The 21,159-nt window shown below is 39.6% G+C and overlaps 1 protein-coding gene across 2 annotated transcripts; it reads right to left on the bottom strand.

The window, feature by feature from the left end:
- Positions 1–4,696: 4,696 nt before the first annotated feature.
- On the bottom strand, positions 4,697–16,735 carry tbx3a (T-box transcription factor 3a). Of its 2 annotated transcripts, none has more exons than XM_014997831.2 (7): positions 13,140–16,735; positions 12,030–12,312; positions 11,503–11,649; positions 10,202–10,278; positions 9,721–9,878; positions 7,541–8,166; positions 4,697–6,486 (listed from the first exon to the last, which is right to left on the bottom strand). In XM_014997831.2, the coding sequence occupies exons 1-7, from the start codon at positions 13,529–13,531 to the stop codon at positions 6,043–6,045; spliced, it is 2,127 nt and encodes a 708-aa protein (XP_014853317.2). In that variant the 5' UTR covers positions 13,532–16,735; the 3' UTR covers positions 4,697–6,042. The 2 variants fall into 2 exon arrangements, with proteins under 2 accessions (XP_014853317.2, XP_014853318.2); XM_014997832.2 differs by having other exon boundaries at positions 12,045–12,312.
- Between the last annotated feature and the right edge of the window lie 4,424 nt (positions 16,736–21,159).

The raw sequence follows: 21,159 nt of genomic DNA, 5'->3' as shown, positions 1-21,159 counted from the left end.
GTCAGAACTCTGACTGGGCTGTTCCACAATGTTATTACTGCTGTTCTACAATTACGTTAGTCAAAAGAAATTTATTTTTAGTAAATTAAATGATTACTTGAAACCTAACTCTAAAAGCGTCATAAATATTCTTATATTTAACTGCAGATGCTTTCAAACAAAAGCTGGCATCTATTTGTTTTAGCCTCCATCTTAACACTGAGGCTGCATTTGTTCTGAAAAGTGCAGGAATCGTTGCAATTCTCAGCAGAAGCAAATTAAATATGACCTAAACAGAATCAAATATAACTTAACAGCAAAGTTATATTGAAAATATAACTTTGGTGGCATGATGCCACCGTATTTAACATGTCCTGAGTCAAGCTTGTTCTTTTTTTCCTGTATTGGATGCTTCAAGTATCTGTTTATTATTTTATCAAAAAATGTGCTCATAAATCCAAGTCCTCACATCATGAATGATGAATGAGTTATTTATTATTATTTTCACTTTTATTTTATATAGTTTCTAATTGAAACTAAATCCCTGCCTTTTTATTTGCATGGTGTACTCAAACTTTAAGTCCTTTTGTAATAATGTTTATTGGACACTAGAGTGCACTACATGCAAGTGAACGGATGCACTGGCATGCAGCATTCGAAACAGAACTTCCATACAAAAAAGCAAAAGCACTGCTGCACCAACATGCAAGAAATCCTGAATCATATAGGTGCCACTGATTTCTTTTCTTTAATTTATTTTTTGTTTGCTCCATGAGCCAGGTGTTTTAGTTCCTCCCCTCTATTGTCTGTATTGTGTTTCTGCAAAACACACATTGAGTTCATGATTTACATTTCATCTTTAGTTTGAAAGTAGTTTGTTTAAACTCACAACCATGACCTTAAAGGCTTGCCAAGTTTTTTTTTTTTTTTTTTAATATTTTCATGAGCGTGTGAGAACTCCTACCCAGGTGCTGTCGGCATGAATAGAAGCTAACACCATTTCTTTGTTGTGTACGCTTTGCAAGGTGACAATTGCCCTCCGGTGTTATCATAAACTTACCTTTCCTGTTGGATGACAGAGGAACACAGGGGCAGATCATTCCAAAGTGGCAGCTGAACAAACTTCATTCAAGAACTTGAAACCAAATACACTGCTCAAAAAAATAAAGGGAACACTCAAATAACACATCCTAGATCTGAATGAATGAAATATTCTCATTGAATACTTTGTTCTGTACAAAGTTGAATGTGCCGACAACAAAATCACACAAAAATCATCAATGGAAATCAAATTTATTAACCAATGGAGGCCTGGATTTGGAGCCACACACACAATTAAAGTGAAATGTTCTCTTTATTTTTTTGAGCAGTATACATATTTAAAACTTAGCTCTCATTACACTTACCGTAGTCACTTTTTTTTTTTTACTTTAAAACTATAGCAATACTAGTCAAACAAAATCTTGCAATAAGCATGAAATGATCCTGAACAACTCTGATGAATAAAACTTTACCAGATAAAATCACTACTGAAAAGAACAATAAATATGAGTTTGCACAACAATTGTCACAATGTTCAGGACATCTACAACTCAAAATCTATGAGGGGGGAAAATGCATTTTTAAGAGACTTTAAAGGATCAATAGTCAGTACAATCTTTACGTTCAAAGTCAAGTTATTCCAGAAGCTAGATGCCATGAAAAAGATTGTCATTAGGCACCATTATATCTGAATAACATGAGGAAACATATTGCAGCATTTTTCTTGAATAATGTGATAATGCGATATACTCTGCATGCTTTATCCTCTTGTTCTCCAAGTTGTCAGGGGATGACATGCAGGACAGGTGAAGTCCATCCAAAGCTGTAAATGACAGTAAATGTCAAAAGTATAACAAACCTTGTGCTAAAACAAAAGTCTCACTTTAACATAAACTGCAGGTTTGTTTCTTTATCTGTTTCTGCTCCCAAAGTTATTTTCCCCCCAAAAAAGTTACTCAGGTAAGTGTAACTAGTTTTTACCCACCTCTGCTGTTTGTGTACTTCCTTCCCCAAACCATTAGGATAAGTTAACAATAAAAAAAGTCGCCATTTAGTTCAAAAGCCTTGATCAACATCAGGTTTGCATGCATTTTACTGTAAATTACTGTAAATTGTTTAAATATGCTCTTAAAAAATAAAAATAATTAAAAAGTTGGATAGTGCTTTTTTTCTGCTCACATTTACATCAATGTATAAAATCTGAGATAACGGTGAAGCAGTTTTGGAAGGCTTTTTTAATTTAGAGAGCATTTTCTCATTAATATCTGGTAAACATTCAACTAATGAGCAACTGAATATTTAATATCTTCCTGAGCTACAGAATAGTCTCTTCTTGAGCAGGACAGTCTTTCTTGCAGATATAAACACATACCTCACAGACTACAACAGACGATTTTAGGAATTAAGTTAAAGCTTTTGATTTAAAGGTACACCGACGTTATTGTTCTACTTTTGTTACACCTTAATGACTACAAATCCCAAATAAGTTAAGTAGATGATTACCCTTAGATAACCTGATCCATTATCGCATAAATCTGCTGGAATAAGTGTAAAGTAGAGGTGTCCAAAGTTCAGTCTGGAAACCAGTTTTTGTGCACACACTGACACTTATTTAAGAAGCATTTTGCACACACAACGCAGCCCAGTTGATGGCCAAAGCAAAATTGTTACTGGTCTAATAAATTTGTACAGTATAAAATGCCAGGAAACATAATAAAGTATTCATCTTTTAATAGCCATACTTTTCCCTTTTGCTTTAATTTCATAGGCGCAAAACAAGCACATTTCTGTGAAACGCAGACCTGGCTTCATCCGAATCTCCGTTTTATGGATGTGTTAACGTGGCTAAATATAGTAAATGTTTCCCAGACAGAATTGCTAAAATCCTGTTATTTCATATAGAAACGGAGATAACGCCACATAAAACATGTCAACACATTTTTCAACAAAAAACCCTTGCATTTTATGGATCTACAATGATTTACAATGCTCTTTTCTTAAATAATAAAAAGGATTTGCTTCACTAAAGTGTAGTATTACTAAGGTAATTAAGTTTAAAAACAATACTAATCTTTGGAAATTTTAACTTTAATAAAAAAAATCCAATTTTATGGGAGCTTGACAATTTTGGCCTATGTGGCAAAAGGTTTGGACACAGATGATATGACGTATCATCTATAAATGTTATTAGGTTCAGTTTTGATCTTACAAAAAAACGACAACACTGAGGGACCCTGCGCATTTTTCTTAATAAATTTCATTCAACTGAACCCCGGCTGGAGATGAACACTTGGACTGCATGGGAAACCTGGAAAGAGAAGTGATTTTCCTTTACTGCCACTAGATGACGCAACTGCACAGAAAGCAACGTTATCGAAAAGATTGCAACTTCAACAAAGAAATGAATAAAAGAAAAATGAAGCCATGTTCTTCACAGCAGAAGTTGTCATCATTTCTGGGGCAAAAAAAAAATAAAAATAAAAATAAAATAATTCAAGACATATCCAGCTTTAATATGCGATGTATAGTAGATTTTATCTATTTATGTACACAGAAGAAAAAAAAGGATATGCTTCAATAATGTATTTTCGTTTTCTTTATTGCAATAAAGAAAACGAAAAAGAAGGTGGGGTTGGGGGACTTGTTTTTATAGCATTAATCCTTGCAGTGATGATTGTGATGCAAAATGTGTGATTAGGCTGCTATACGACTTGCTAAGCAGCTAAATTAACTTTATTCCAGTGTGTTTTGTAGGCTGTTTCAGGCTCATTCAGGATTTCTTTATTAGTCATTAGCAAACATAATGGAGGCTGCAATAGACCTGTGACCGAGTCAAATATCCTTATCACCCGATCCATGCCTCCTCAGTGAGCTCTCATCCAGGTTTGTCCTTTGGTCTGTTGGTTAATAAAAGTTCCTTCAGCCCCAGCCGCCTCTAGGGGGCGTCGCCATTTACAGACGCATTGTCGCCTTCCGTGCAATAAAATGGAAGATATGCTCATGCAAGGCGCCAGGTGAGCAATAAGACGGACCAATTCAGACGGTTCGTATCGCGTTTACACCTATCCACCCGCGCCAGCCCTGCTACACATTAACCAGGCGATACACAAATGAAGATATGGTGTTGATAAACTCCTGACTTTAAGGCGCAATAGAGGAGCAGTAATCAGGGAGAGCCGCTTTTTTTGTGTGTTTTACTGCTGTCACAAAGTAATAGCTTCTTCAGTATGAGATGACACCTTGTCAGCGAGGCTTTTCGTGCTGTTGCCTTTCAGCAAAGTGCATTGATTTTGTTTTATTCGATTTTAATTAAGAGAGGGGGAAATAAAGTGACTGATTTTTTTTTTTGCATAACTTCCCGCCTTCTTCCCCCCATTTTTCCCTACAGTGAAATTAAGTGCCATCGTTAATTTCCATATCCTGACCTAAGAGTCATCCCTGTGGCAGTAGAGAAATAAAACGCTCTGGCGATCCTCAGGTACTCGTCTCTGGAATGATTTTTCCAGCGATTTTAGACGCACCTCAACTTGATTCTTCGCACGCAACTTACTATTACTTTTTAAATTAGTTCATGCTTTCTACATCAAGATTTCATAATTTAAACGAGGCAAAATTTTAAATAAAAAAAAAAGCTGCGATTTTTCTGCCAGAGGCGAGGCGCACACCATTGCAAAAACAGCATTTCAATATTTTTTTATTGAAACTTTCAAGAACACAATGTCGATGATGTAAACTAGACATAACTCCAATACAACGTAACCCACAGACAACTTAAGGAACGCACACAAAAAAAAAAAAAAAACACACAGAGAGAAAACCTTCATATTTTCGATTATGCGGCACTTTTTTTTGAAAAGAAAAGAGATTTTTCTTAAAAAAATAAACAAGAGAGAAATAAATTCACTTTTGTCACACTTCAACGACACTTCTCAAAGACAAAAAAAAAGAAGAAAAAAAGTGTTTTATTTTCAAGCCATTGGTGCAGTGCGTTGTCGCTTTTCCATTCGCTTTAAACAGTAGCACTTCACACACAAGGACAGGTGAAAATACAATGGCACATTAGTGTGAATAACTATCTCTCTGTGAGGATGTTTTTTTAAGGGGGTTGGGATATGAAGTCCGTGTTTTAAAGGGAAATATAAATGCAGATAGGGTAATAGTCCACAAACTGTCTTTACACAGGTATATCAACAATAAATTAAGAACAAATCCCTAGAAACAAACTACTCCGTTGTATTTACACGCAATAACAATATCAAATAATTACATAAATATCTTATATATCCCTATTTACATCAATGATCAATACTACCATTCATCTTTTTTTATTTTTCAATATTTACTTAAAATTTCTGTTTCCCTTAATTCCGCATGCTTGCGCCTTAATTTTGTCCCGGAGCACCATTCTTTCAGTAGACCTTTCCCAGCTGAAATAATTAGAAGAAACTCATTTTTAATTCCTAATCTAATTAAAAGAAAAAAAAAGTAAGGGAAATTAATTCATTAAAAATAAGTCGGATTTTAATTTTCGAGGGCATGCATCAATCGCTCAATCTATGAATTCATGGCGTACGAGAAAATACAGCAGTATTTTTATATATATTTAAAAAAAAGGTAGGTCAAAACGGTCGTGAATAAGTCAATTCAATTCAGAGTGCATATTTTTTTTAAGAGTTACAGGAGACAGGACACAGCAGCAACTTCTCCGTAATCTGAATAATTAACACCCATGCCAGCGTTTCAGTTTCAATACTTGTACGGTATTCAAATGTCAGAAAATAGGAAAAAATAAGAGTAGCTTAAATTAACGAAAATTGAAAAAAAGCCGAGAAGGAGATAGAAATATACATTTTAGATGTGTAATAAACAAAGTGCATTTCAGAAACTAAAAGCTTTTAGTTTGTGTTTTTTATTTTATTTTTTTCTATTAAAAACCTGCATGAGTCTTCATCACCGTCATGACGGTTCACTTTTCCTGACAGCAACCAGAGGAGCAGCAGGTGGGCTGTGGGTGTGGAGGGGCTAAGGAGATCCGCTCCTGGGCCTGTCCTGACTGGACTCCAGTCCGCTCACCAGGCGCTGGATGCTCTGCAGCTCGTTGGCAGCGTCCTTCTCCGCGCAGGCCTTCGGGGACGCGGAGGGTATCCCAGAGGAGTGGCTGGTCACCTCCGAGGAGGAGTCCAGGGTGACCGCGGGGCTGGCCGGAACCAGCCCGTCCGCTTTCAGCTCGGGCCCACCACCGCCCCCTGCGACGGTGGGCATGGGGGGCACGGCGGTGGTGAGCAGCGTGCTGTCCGGCACCGTCATGGGGAGGGAGTATGGGCTGTACCTGAGGCGGGGGCGCACCGCGTTCAGAAACGGGTGTCGGTGCATCGAGGACGAGGCAGCGGACGAGGCGGCGGCCGCTGCTGCCATGTAGGTGTAGGGATACGGGAACAAACTTCCGAACGGTGACATGGCGAGGCCCTGCGGATAAACCGAAACTGCGTGTCAAACAAGAAAGCTACACAAGAGGTGGATCCAAAGAGAATATGTGCCAATTCTTCTTCTTATTTGCTGAAAACTGTCTGGTTTTCTTAAATCCTCTCCATGCAGCAAATATATACCTTTAGCTTCCACGTAAACATATTTTTTTCCTTGTTTGCTTTACGCATTTGTAATGCAAATAATAATAATAAAAAATCTCAGCCTATTCTCCGAGATTCCAGTAAAGCTGCAGCTATCGCGATTGTTTGACAAGGAATCGGAGAAAGACAAATTTATTGCCCTTTAAAACATGACGATGTTTCCTCTTCCCAGCTGACGATGCATTTTAATGCACCATTCCCCAGCTCTAATACCCTGAATTAATAAGCATATGCATGTATATGTCTTTCATAGCCATGTTAAAAAAAAATGAAATTCTAGCGAAAAATCAAAAGTAAGAGTTCTGACCAAAATATGCCAACAAAAGGTTTTCTAAGTTAGTCCTTTCAACCAGAGACATAGACTAAAACCTTTCTGACGTTACACATCCAACTAGTTACAAAAAAATATGCATTGCTGTCGTATTCTGTCCTTGCAACTTAGGCATAGAGGAGTATGGTGGCCACGCAATGTGAATGGAAAATTTGCTGTCCTAGGCCATGAGATATTTCACCTGTTGCACAGCTGATCTGATTGAAATTAATAAGTTGCTGATAAATCATTTTAATAGAATTTATGTAATGAATGCATACAATTATTTGTTAGAATTTGTGGAAAAAATCACAACACAAAATGTATAATAATAATAATGATAATAATAATAATAATAATAATGTGAAAGACTAAATAGACTCACTGCACTCATGGATCTAACGGTATCAAATTTAACCTGTTATGTTTTAGCTGCTGCAAAAATCCTTGAGTTAAACTAGAAGTGTTAAACTGTCTAACGCACCACTATTGGCCTCCATGGATGACGGTTTGCTGAGCTGCAGGGAAAAAAAAACAACCCCAAAAAACTCTCAAGTTCCCAATCAAAGAAAATATGTTTTACCTGTGATGCCAGGACATGCTGCTGCAGGTGAAAGGGCAGGCCCGGTGCCCCTGTCAAGCTCTGTGGAGGGGATGCCATGCTGGCTGTGTCCATGGTGCTCACCCCTCCCGAAGACACCGCTGCTAGTAAGGGTCCCATTCCAGCGGCCATGTTCGAGAACGCGCCCCCCATGTTGAACTGACCGGGGTGCAAGAGGAACGGATGCGCACTCCCCAGATGATTGAAAAACTGCTGTCCTGTCAGGCCCGGCGGAAATCCAAAGTTATGCAAGTGGTTGTGGCCCATGTGCGCGCTGTCAGTTTGAACAGTCAAAGGCATGAAGCTGTCCTTGCTTATTGACCTACATTCGTCTGTTTTGGACTGGTCCAGACTCGGACTCTTGAGTTCTTCCCCAGAACGCGTGGTGCTGGAGATGACGGTGATGGGACTCTGCCGAGAGTCCGCCTGACTTTTCTGAGTTCTCCTGCCCGTGGAGTCGCTGCTACCGAAGGGATGTCCCTTAGCCGGGCTGGCCTCGTGATCCTTTCCGTCCCCCGTGGTGGTGGAGATCTTACTGGAGTCCGGACCGTCTTTATGGTTGCCATCCTTGCTCTCGTCGTCACTGTCCTCCTCGCTGTCACAGAAATCTGTGGGAGAATGAGCAGAACGTTACATTACTGCTGACTCGGCAAAGGGCAATGGGGCACTTCCACAGAGTTTGTGATGGACGATCACCTGAAGCTCAGTGCTAATCGCTGCAGCAGCACACCAACGCCAAAAGCCAAAACACAATTTCAGGAGTTTTATTTGGTATGCTATGCTGTCCTATACTAAAACGTGGAAGCTAAGGTACAATAATCATAAAAATGATTGATTGTTCAAGTTTTTGGGGAAAAAAAAAGATTTAGTTAAATTTTACTTCTTGTTGCTGTCATGAACTGTGTTGGTCCATGTTTTTTTTTTTTTAAATCTGATGGGTTAGCACATATTTTTTGAAATGCTAGCTAAATTTAACATTCCTAATTTTAAAATACAAATGCAGTTAATTTTTTTTCTTCATTTATATGTGTAATCATTTAATTATGTTCATATTTAACTTAGGTTATTTTAAACAACCAGACTCGCTTAGTTTTGAAACTATTTTGAAAATTATTTTTGCTAAGATACTGGGTGTCTTAGCAATATCCATCACTGCTATGTTAATGATGGATATTAAAAACATGAACTGAAGGGCCAAACTAAAATGACACTAAATAAATAAATAAATAAATAAATAAATAAATAAATAAATAAATAAATAAATAAATAAATAAATAAATAAATAAATAAATACATACATAAATAAATAAATCAGGCCAATACTGATTCCTGGTTTCCTTTAAGATCAGCCCTACTGATTCTGATGTTGACTCCAAAGAGCCATAACACATAAAAGACTAGCTTCTTTGATAAAAGTAAATTCTGAATCAAAAAATCAATTGACATTGAGAATTTCCCCTTTTAACCATCAATGTACCTCAATCTTTACCTGGTTTTAATAAAGTAAAAGAAAAGTGAGTGTTTCAAAGTAGTTGTAGAGTGAAAATGGTGGGACTTATTAGATTTGATACATTTAAAGGAATGGGATTGGTCAAATTATTAAGTATTTGATATGAAAAATCGACCAAAACTATAATCTGATAATTATCTCTGGGCTGGTTCATTTCTACTTGCAAATCATTGTTCCTCTCTTTATTTCATAATTATAAAAATATGCTCTACACTTAGGGCTGTCTGTCCCCCACCACAAGGAAAAGAACATTTATCAGTAAACACACTATTATGCACTGAGCATAATGCTATTTCTAATAAGGTTAAATGGGCTTTTTGAATGGATTTTTGCAGAATAGTCTAAAACCAATTGAAACACGTCATTAGATGAGTATATATATATATATATATATATATATATATATATATATATATATATATATATATATATATATATATATATATATATATATATCCTGATGATCATTATACATTTCCAATAACATTTCCAATAAACAGCCAGAACCTTATCTGTTGCAAGCACAAACCAACTCAATTACAATCAGCTTATGGTCACTAATTGAGACAAGGCATTAGTAAACAGTATAAATCTTCCTATATTGCTAATTTTATGGCTTGTGACGAGAGCTGTGAGCAGCGGTGGGGCCTACCTTTCAGGTGTGGGGGGCCCACTGTGGACACGGCGGGAGATGAGGCCTGGCCGAAACACTTAAAGGAAGCCTGCTCGCCGGAGGAGTCATCCGAAGCGCCGTTTTCCTTTTTCTGCTGCTCCTCGTAGGATCGCATAGACTGCAGAGCCAGCTGTTTCCTGCGCACAAGTGTCCAGGTTATTACAGGTGGCGCCGGTCACACGGCTCTCACTCAGAAGCAAGCATCAGGATAAACCCCACAGATCCAGAGGAAACTTGTTTGGGCAAATATTACTTTCCCGGTGTTACAGAGGTTAAGACGTTCAGAATTAGCGTTTAAATGAAAGTGAGACAAGACGGGGACTCCCCGGGGGGTTAATGTGGAAGCTTAGACGCATGGTTTAATCCACCATGATCCCCTCTCTCTTTCAGTGTAAGGCGTCTTTGCTTTTTTTCCCCCTCCTCTCTTTTTGATTAATGTATATTTCCCCTCCTGGCTTACCTTTTTTCCCGTCTCCCATTGCCGGTGTCACGGAATCCTTTGGCAAATGGGTTATGGTCGATTTTCAGCTGGGTTATCTGAAAGAAGCAAAGTCGTGTGTTCATGTTAACGTAGAAAGCAAAGCGACAACTTTCATAAAACAACACCAGACAGAATCCACGATTGGCCGAAGGCATAAGCGCACTTTGGGACTGCTTACAGTTCCCCTGCTCACCTGGGGGGACGTGAAGGGGTGCAGGAGAAACTGAATTTGCACCTGATTTGCATTTACTAAAAGAAACCTTTGTGGTTTAAAAGTTATATGACGGGACCAATCATCTATACTTATTTGGATATAATTTCACAGTTTTGTGCTTGTGTCTGAGCTGGGAATATTTTTAATGCACACGTTAAGTGTTTGTAAACAGACTAGCTGCTAAAACCGCGTCGTTCAAACTTCCATACAGTGGAATGTAGAATTCAATAAATAAATAAATAAGAATAAAAGTAGTGCTTAGGACGACGTAAAACCTTGGCGGCTTTTGCAGGAAAGAAAAAAGGAAAGCAAAAAAATATATAAGTACATGCGTGCGTAAAAGCGCATAAAATGCACGGTTTGGCCCCCTTTGCCCCTTCTCCGTGTGTTTGTAGCTTTTATGAAAAATTATTCCCCCGCAGCTATTGGTTAAAGGAGGTCAGAGTTGCGGTGCCAAAAGGTTTTCCAACAATTCACAAAACTGCTGAGATGATATGCTGGTTGGTTTTGCACTGCGTGTTTTTTTGGAGAATACAATGTTACCAATGCAGCACGGTCTGTCAAAAGTGCCTCTCCCTTTTCTTCTCTCCCACTGAAGTCCCCCCTTTCTTCTTTTTCGTCATTTCCAACCCCCTGCCCTGTTAGCTCTGCACACACACGCACACACACGTACGCACACACTCGCTTAAATACGCTAACAGAGCGAGAAAAAGGCTGAGCCACAGCCAAATCCTTTCCACGTGATTAAATAAATGAAAGGTAACCTGTATATAACATTCCTCAGAATTATTACTTTCCTACCACAAACTGCACCCCTCCACGCTACATTTTCGCCCCCCACCCCACACACATATGCACACAACTACAGTCACAGCTCTCTGCATCAAACAAATCTGTCGTCTTCCATATTTTATGACAACAAAGCGACACAAAGCGAGAAAGAAATCTCGTCTGACGAGCACTGGATAATCGGAAGACACACTAATGATCTGATCGGGACTGTGCAACGATAACTGAACAACTAAATAAAAATAAAAAATAAAATAAGAAAACCTGCTGATCTTACCTTGTCATTTTGGTAAGCAGTCACGGCTATGAAGTCCGTTTCGGGGAACACGTAGGTCCTGAAAGTGCTATACGGGAGCTTGAGGATGTCGTTGGCTCTCACGATATGAAAACGAGGCTGATATTTGTGCATGGAATTAAGTATGGTCTGCAAAACCAGAAATAACACACACAGGCACGCACGCACACACACGCACAGACACACAAGCACACACATCGTCAGGAGAATCTGAGCATAGGAAGTCCAATGTAAATTGAGCAAAATCTCAGTTTTGCGGAAATAAAAAGAGTGAGCGCATTCGGTGAAAATAAGGACTTGAAAAGTGATTCCTTTCGAAGCCCAACATACTCAGTGTTTTTTTTTTAAATACAAATGAATAAAATATTAAAAACATAAAATATGACAAATCATGAAAATGTTAAGGCATGAAAAAAAAAGTTTACATGATTTTTTTATGCATTCTACAACACGCGCATTTACACATAAAAAAGAGAGAGTAATTTGATAAATAGTAAAAATGGACATACATTAGTTGAACTTACAAATCCATGCTTGTCGGAGATGTTGTTTGTCAGCTTGAGCTTGTGGAAGTTCACCACTTTCGACATCCACTGTTCACCCGTGGCGGGGCTGTCCGGGTGGATGTACATCCTCTTTGGCATCTCGGGGTCGGCCTTCCCCGCCACCATCCAGCGGGAGTTGTGGAACTTGTACCTGCAGTCGTCAGCTGCGACGATGTCCATCAAGAGGATATACTTGGCCTTCTTGTCCAGACCAGTGCACCTCACTTTGAACGGAGGAAACATCCGCCTGGAAATAAATAAAAGCGATTAGAAATATGTATAGATAAACATATCTAATCACAGAAACTGGATTTCAGTTTTGCACGTGACTTTCTTTGCGTTTTGCAAGTCTAATCCAAATCTATCAGCGTAACAATTAAAGTCCTGTGCTGTCATAAGTCTTAATGAATTCATCCTTTCTCAAAGCACAACATACCCACAACAGAAATTAAAATACTGAAGGAATGTTGCTTTGATTTTTTTATTGCCACTTAAGGCCTTCGCACATACACACACACACACACGTAGAAACACAAAGCTTTTGCACGCTGTCACGCCACGATGACTAAGAAAATTCTGCTGGAGTTTGACGCACAAAAAAACATTAGCATTTAAATGAAGAGTTGTGAAAGACAGAATGCAGGTTTTCATAAATTAAGTTGAAAATGATTGTACATAAATTCTATAGGAGTCGCGTGTATATGTGTATATTTTTTTATAATAAATATTTGCTATTATGAATAAAGTTTTTAGTGAGCAAACTAAAAATCTCCCACTTCATTCATAAATTAAGCTGCTGTTTTACTGGGGACCAAAACAAATGCTAAAGCTTATCATTTGGAGACCTAATTGTCAGAGTTTATAGTGAAAACAATCTTAAGGTCGTGATTGCATGTCATTTATGTGGAAATTACAACAGTTTGAATCCTGTAACAAAAAAAAAAGAAAGAAAAAGATTAAAGTGCGCTGTGTAAAAAAATTACAGACTACATCTTTAAAATATCGTGAGAAATATGAGTTTTAATAATAATGATAGCAGTAACAATAATGATAATAATAAAAAGAATATTGCACCTTCCGGATTTAGTGATCACCATCTCCGTGCCTTTTTTGTGGAAGAGTTCCCAGAGCTCCTTGGCTTCCAGGTGAACTTTGGGGTCATCCTCCACCTCCTCCTCGGGCTCCAGAGTCTTCAGAGGCCTCAGGTGAGCGGCCGCGGCTTGGTGCCCCAGCGAGGAGAAGTGCAGGCCGGTGTCGGCGGCTCCCATCAGCTGGTCCATAATCGGCTTCCCCAGGGCGCCCGGTAGAGACAGGGAACCGCTGGGAGGGAGCGCCAAGGCCGGGAAGAAAGGCGGCTGGTGACCCAGCATCGCGCTCATGGCAAATTCCGGACCCCGGTGAGGTATAAACGGATGATATGCCATACTTGATCCCTGTATGACTGGATCTCTCATCAGGAAGTTCATCCAAGTGCAGGCAGCAAATAGGGTTGGTACAGAGAAAGGCGATATTTCTAGAAATATCTTTGAGTGAGAGGAGCAGCAAGTTGAACCAAAAAAAAATTAAAAAAATATATATATATGTGTAGATATATATCTATATACTAAAAAAAAAAAAAAAAAAAAAAAAAAAAAGACGTAAGAAATTAGAACTCCTCCTTCAGTAAGACGCCGACAAACATCCACAATTTGTGACGAGTTTCGGGCAAAATCTCTGCTGTCCTTTTGTTAACTTTTGATCGTAAGTCCGCAAAGCAAAACAGCAAAAATGATCTCCATTAATCTTCAGGAGCGCTGCGACGCCGATTTTCTCCGCAGGCTGACGCGCATCGGGACACCTCTCTGCTCCTTTTCGGACATTAAGTTCGAATCAAACCAACATGGGTGAGTCTCTTAATTGACCGCGGCGCATTCTTTCTCCTTTCTTCCTCCGCTGCTGTTTACAATATCGGCATTCCTGTTAAAATGGGCTCCTTCTTATTGGCTTCAGTCCTGCAGCGAGAGCGCGACGTGTTGAAATATTTCGATAGCGCCGAATAATCCCCCCCTCTTGCCTTCACTCGCTCCGGACATGCACCCTCACACACACGCACACACACATACGCTTTATTCCTGCGCTCTCCTTTGGCGCACACACACTTTTCAGGAGAGAAAGACGTGTGCAGAGAGACAGGAGTCCGACGGAGAGAGAGAGAGAGAGGGAGAGATAGAGAGAGAGAGCGAGCGAGAGAGAGAAAGGAGGTAAGGTCCCAGCTCCGTGATTTTCCTAGCGCCTCTGTGGCCCATAGGGCTTCATACAGTGTGGATGTGTTGCGCCTTACAACCAGCAGCGCTCCGTTTGATTGGCTCTTTGACGCTTTCGGACCAATTGGGTGGCTGCGTGGGCGTGGTTTTGACAGGTCGGGTGGAGGGGACAGACTTTCAGACTTATAAAAAGGTGTTTGGAACTCGGGGAAAAAAGAGGGGCTTCGCCGTGAAACGCCAACCCCCTGGCTCGGTCGGGTGTTGTGTGAATATGTCAACATCGTTAGCTGCACAAGCTGCGCGATCGGCCGGTCTGTGAGAGTCGAGCCCGGCAGAGAGGCTCTGTGAGGCGGGGAGATGTTACCGATCTGCTGCGCTGCTGACTGCGTGCTCACTCCCATTCTCTGTTCTGTTCCCTGGTGCTTTAAACAATAAGAAAACAGATCTGTGCTTATTTTTTATAATTTTTTTTTTATTTTTGCAAGTTTTGGTAACCTACATGAACATTTCCTGTAGTATTTCTCCTCTAGAAATCAGACATAAATATGCAATTTGTATTTATTTATTAATAAAATAACAAAGAGTCGTTTTACACCCCTCGCAATGGTTTGTTTTAGTTCATATTTTAAATTACTTTGTGTATTTTTGAGAAAAAATATTATCAGCTTATAGTTTTCTTTCTTTTTTAAAAGATATTTTATGAAGACTATTTGCGCATTTACTTGCCTAAGATTATGATCCGAGCAATTACCTAAGTTGTTTCACTTTTCATTTTCTAATTTTAAATTACAAAATTTTGTTTTACAGAACTTGCTGAAATTTTACGCGTTATCCTGAATCGGAGCAGAGTTCAGTGATGTGTTTACTTGTGTTTCTAGATCATCAGTTATCCTTTAAAAACGTCAATTGTTTTTGAGTTGCTCCCAATCAATTGAGCGTTTAAATATAGCCTCGCTTTCCGGTTAGGACTGTCTCAGGGAGACAATTTCGGTCTCTCTGTGGGACAGGATGCTCGAGTGTATTTATTTATTTATTTATTTATTTATTTATTTTTTTCATTTTATTTTAGAAGCTGACCATATCTGTCATAATCTGTTTTTCATCCACTATAATATGTAATCCCATCACCATCTGGGTTGCAGTCAGTCCTTTTTGGCCATGGATACGGACTAAGCAGGATGTAATCACTAATAAAAAGGACGTATCTTATTATTATCGTTATTCCGTGAAATGATATTGCCCTCGGAGCAAAGCGGTTATCTGCAAAATGCAATTTTGCCACAAATTCACGAGCAAACTAGAGTGCAGCGAGAGGTGAGCCACCGAGGAGAAACATTGGTCATCAATTCCCAGTCTCTTGTCTGCCTCCGTGGATCCAGGCGTGGGTCACAAAGTCCTCAGAGGGTGTGGAAGGTGGGTGAGTGGGGACGTGAGGGGGCTTCACGAGAAAACTGACAAAAAGGGACCACGATATCCTTCTTTTTAGGTGGTGGCGTTTTATCTTTTTCTTCTTCTTTTTTTTGCCGCATCCATTCTCACATGCCAGCTATTAAAACGTGTGATGAACTTGTTGCACATAAAACAATAATGGACGCCTATATTGTTTTGAAGTTTGGAGTTTGAACATGTCAGTTGCAGCCTCGGGGTTTAACTTGGGCGGAGATAACGACAGAGCTACAGCTGAATCTCACACCGGTTGCTCTCTCTCAAAAAAATAAAAAAAAATTGTTTGGAGGAGTTCTGCGGGTTTGCGTTAATTCGAGTTCGGTCTGAGTCTGTCGAAATGAAGTGTAACCGTGCCTTACTCTGCGTAGACACGGAACGGCACGAAACCGAGCGCCGTGGATGCACGTACAGTATTCCCCAAGGCGGTCCTTGGGTGGGGTGGCAAGGGGATCTGGCATGTGCTGTGTGCTATTGATTTGTTACACAAAACAAATGCAACGCTGTTGAAAAGCTGCAGCAGCATCAGACTAAATGAAAAAATAAAAAAATAAAATAAAAATCTCTCCAAAGTGCAGCAGCTAAGAGAGCCAGTACACCTTCACATGGCATTAAACCCCTAACCCTAACCCCTTCCTTTTAGGTGAGTGGGGTCAGGGTTGTGTCAGATAGTGGGCTTTACTCTTCTTTAAACACTCTGCCCCATTAGAAGCACATTTCAATTTAGTGGAAGGTGTCATCAAATAGGAAGCTGTGTTGACACTCAGGCTCTCTTGAGCTGGCTTCATTAGCTAAGCAAGTAGGAGATGGTCAATACACTATATAAACTTTTACAGGGTTAGGGCTCCCAGGGACTTTGGAGAGGCTATAAAAAGGTCCGAGCTGACGTGACTGATTGATGAAGCAAACTTTGTCAGCGCTTCCCTTTTTATGCATCCACTCAGATCATGCATATCAAAATCAAAGAAGAGGGGGAGTAGATTTGACTGGAGAGGGTCTGAAATTTCTCACACGGTGTGCGTGGGTGCATTTCTAAAAGTACCGAGTGACGACTCGTGTTTTAAATCTGCCCTGTCCACACAAGTGGCAGGAGGCTGGTAACCTTTTGGTGGTGCACGAATCTACAGCTATGCTGCTTTGTAAAGGAATTTAGGTGGAAAAGCCTCCCCCTGAATCTAATTCAAACAACCTATAGGTGTAGTTTACTTTATTTGAGCATGTAATAGTTTTATAAAAGAAAAAAGAAATGCATGGAGGTGTTTGTTTGTGGGACTTTCATGCCCTGACTGCACACAACAGCCACACTGTGTATGTTCATTAAGCAAAGCTTCAAAGACATTCCTGGAATTGATCACGGAGCTGCAAGTGATGTAATGTATGCTGTCCTGTTTATTTGCAGATTGTTAATGATAAGCAAGGACAGACTTGGTGGCACCACTCCTGAATGGAGGAGATTGTCTGGTGAGACTCGTCAGCCCTAACAGGACGTGATAGGGAAAGGAAACATCACCAGATTAGTATATTCAGCGACTGTAATGACTGCAAACTTCGTTACGCACATCCCCGACGCAAAGCATGGGAGGGGAGGATGTTCAATTGACAACATAATGACTTTCTAAATGCAAACCGTTTGCCTCAGAGATGTAGGTGGAGTGGCAATTGATCTGTTGAGACAATGCAGCTCCCAGAAAAATACAAACCATAAACTGCACTTTGCAGAATCGGGGCTGTTTTAGTCAATTGGCTTCAGAAACGATAAACTCTTTACCTGTCTGTGAAATGTCTCCGTCAGGCATTTGTAAGTCAATTCAACCCTTGCTCCCATCAATTCCTGCACTGGCCAGTTATGGCTATTGATGGAATACTATTTTAGTTAATTAGGGGATGTGCTTATTGATGGCAGCAGATTGACTGGAGACTGACAGGGAAAATGGTGCTTTGCTCACAGCTTCCACACAGGTTTTTAACTTTAGGCCCTTTCAAGAAGCACAGAAAATTAGGATGAAGCAGATACTATCTGCTTTTGATACTTGTCATTTATTTAAAATAACTCGTAGGTATTCATATCAAACATATGTATATTTTTGAATAATAATGACACCAATAAACAATAATTCATCTTATTTTTAATCTATATGAAAGACCAGCTCATATAAATAGAAACTTAAAAACACTACTGCGTATTTGCGCTCAGCTCCTCTGAGCCAGTACTTTTCAGAATCACCTTTTGCTGCAAGTAGAGCTGAAAATCATCTGAGGTATGTCTTGGCACATCTCGAGACTGAAGTGTTGGCTCACTCATTTTCATACATACTCTCAGGCTCAGCGACACACTGCATGCACACGTTGTGTGAATATCACTTTTTAAGTTTGGCAACAGGTTCTCGGCTATATTTTGACAAGGCTATTTCAACTCTTAAATATGCTTCGACCCAAACTGTTCTACTGCATCGTGGCTGTTTTAGACTCCCTGCACAGATGAACCTTTGCCTCAGACTCAACTCTTTTTGAAACCCCTGTAAGGCTTTATTGAGCTCCATCTCGATCACAGCATAATGCTGCCACCACCATGTTCCACAGTGGGGGTGGTGTTTTAAGATGGTCTTTGTAAATTTTCTGCCGTATGCAGAAAAATGCATGCACACCAAAAAATATCAGTTTCTGCTTCACCAGATCAGAATGCATTCCTTCATGCCCTGTATGTAGTTTTTTTCAACAACCATCAAATAGTTTTCATTCAACGTTTTCCAACTGTGATTTTAAATATAAATTCACGCGAATATTGCCTAACAAAGTAATTAGTTGGTCGTATATTTTGAAACCATCCATCATTGTCCTTCCATTGTGTAGTTATGTGATAATTTGTGGCGCTTATCAAATAAAAGAATCTCAGTAAAATCCATTGATGTTAGTTAGTTTTGCTAAAACAAATCTTTACATGACGTTGTTTGGCAAAAAGCCTACCCCAAGCTCAGTGATGATGCCTAATGATTTTCTAACCGGCTTGGAAAAAAAAAAAAAAAAAAAAAAAATTCTATTGTCATCGCTTGCTTCTGCAGGGCATAGTACTCACAGCTGCACTTTTTTAACCAACAGGTCCAGTGGCATGCATCACCTGTAGAGCATAATGCGAGGGATTTGCCTGCTCAACCCAGTAAACAGCAGTCAGGCTTTCGCCGCAGCTATACAAGCTGTGCGATCAAGATACTCATGGCTAAAGCCTCAGATGTGGACCATGTGTCAGAAGCTCTCTGGTTGCCTTACGTGCTCCTGCTCTCTAACACGGGAGATAAGAATCTCCCCCCCGCACCGCCTTCTACTTGGAGAGCCGATGAATCGGACTGGAACTAGTTTTGCATGCTAAAAAGCAAACAATAGCAAATAGGAACCAGACAAATCCTCGGGTTATTTGTCATCAAGTTAGTGCAGTATAAATATGTCGCTGCAATGTTCATGAGAGGCATCTGTTGGGGGACTATTTTGAGCTTGAATCAAAAGTGTTTTGGTTTGCACTGTGCAGTGAGCAGAGAGGTGCCCTGATGTGGGTTTCTGCTGTCCCCCACCATTGGCATCAACTCTTTTGCGCCGCTCCAACTTCGCAAACCGCACAAAGTTCTAAGGTTTTGCCACTAAGTCCAACCTCAAGATGCAGATCTGTTTAAGGGTAGAGCAGCAGGAAAAGCAGTGCATTCCTTCAATGAGAGGAATCTTGGACTAAAGGGGTTAGGGTGGCTTCTCTCTGGAGGTTAAGTGGGATAAGTGTGTGGCTCATGTCAACCTCACTACCCCCCAATAGTTTCTGGAAAATTTGCAATGGGGTCAGATTGGATTACTGTGTTTTGGTATTTACATGGAGACACAGGGCTTTGAAATGGAAAACCATAGGCGGAAAAGCAAGTGCCATGCAGTCTGGACAGTTTGGTAAAAGAAATCAGCATTCATTTCGACTGACAGGATGGTTGAATGCGTGTCTTTTATGTGTATCATGCGGCACAACCAGGCATTCCGTGTCAGGGGACGATGATTGAGGTAAATGGATCAAGTGCAATACAAACCCTTAAATTAAATCCATGGTAAGAACTGCGATAGACATTTAATAGGAAATGAGGAGGTTTCAGGCACCATGCTTATGCTCACAGACTGACCACATCATAGCTCTGTCTTTAGCTTCCAGCTATTTAAGTGCACTTAGGGAATTTTGCAGCACAGTTACACTATGCACACTTTAGTACACCCCATCCCTACATGACCTTGTAAAAACTAACTTAGGTTTCAGTTTTCCGCCAGGTAACCCCAGGTCTTACCTGGATCTGTGCCTCAGGTGGTGTGTCATTTTTCCTGTTGGACCTCATTGCAGACCTGCTGGGATAAGTTTTCAGGGTTATTTAGGGAAATATTCCCCGGCAACCACTCCCTGCAGGTGCTGTGTGCAGGCCTGAGCCCATAATCCACCTTTTCAGTTTGGATTTGGCTTGACTCCACCAAAGTTAATCTCTTTTTTGTTTTACTCCATGTAGGTAGTCAGTCATAAAAATAAACAGCATTGAGACAAACTTTTGCTATTATCTTTGTGAAAAATAACATTTACAAAGGTAGCATTTGTTTTAAAGCACCAGACCCCCAAAAGTTGGATGGCTATTTTTCATTATGCTTTCTTTAAAATGAAACATATTTATTTGAAACTTTCGACAGTTTATTATTTACATTTTCTTAAAGAAAATAATTCTCAAAGAAATTACGAAAATATGCCAAAATGCTTAGACATTAAGTGAAGCCAATCAGCTCAACTAATCAGCACCAATAATATCTGTCAAAACCATCCAGACTTGATTGTTTGCATGTAAATTGTCCATCGGAATCTGTTTGGGTTGGCCTTTGTGTTGTTTACTTCAAATTGTGTAATAAATAACAGTAAATACATTTTAGAGGAAAAAAAAAGTTTTCCTCTGACTCACTGGTTTGAATTGGAATTTGTTTTCAGAGTAAAGTGTTTCAGGCAGGCTTGGGAGGAGGGGAAAACTCAGTTGGTTTTGTTTACAAGCACACATGGAAAAATTTTATTTATTGATTATTTTTTTGCAGTTACAGCGATTACTTGTGCATTAATCCAAGAAGCAGAAATGATTAAACTAGACAAACATTCTGTTCTGACTTTTAACCTGTAAAGAGTGTTTTCTGAATGAAATAAAACTAGAGAATTCATCATTTTTAACAAAATGTGGATTTACATTTTTAAGAATTTGAAATTTGCTATTTTAAAGTTAATTTAAAAGTGAACTAATTTTTGACCAGCAGAGCAGATTTAAAGTTTTAAGGTATATATTCTGCGTGCTTAGCCAAACGCAGCAGCCTTAGTTGATATTAATTTGGCCCGGCTTTGCCTTATTGACGGGGGTTTTCTTTCTGAA

This window comes from Poecilia mexicana, unplaced genomic scaffold (genome assembly GCF_051168715.1).
Source record: "Poecilia mexicana isolate PSO_F unplaced genomic scaffold, ASM5116871v1 scaffold_12, whole genome shotgun sequence".
Classification (NCBI taxonomy): Eukaryota; Metazoa; Chordata; class Actinopteri; order Cyprinodontiformes; family Poeciliidae; genus Poecilia; species Poecilia mexicana.
This window is presented reverse-complemented; position numbering and strand designations above follow the sequence as displayed.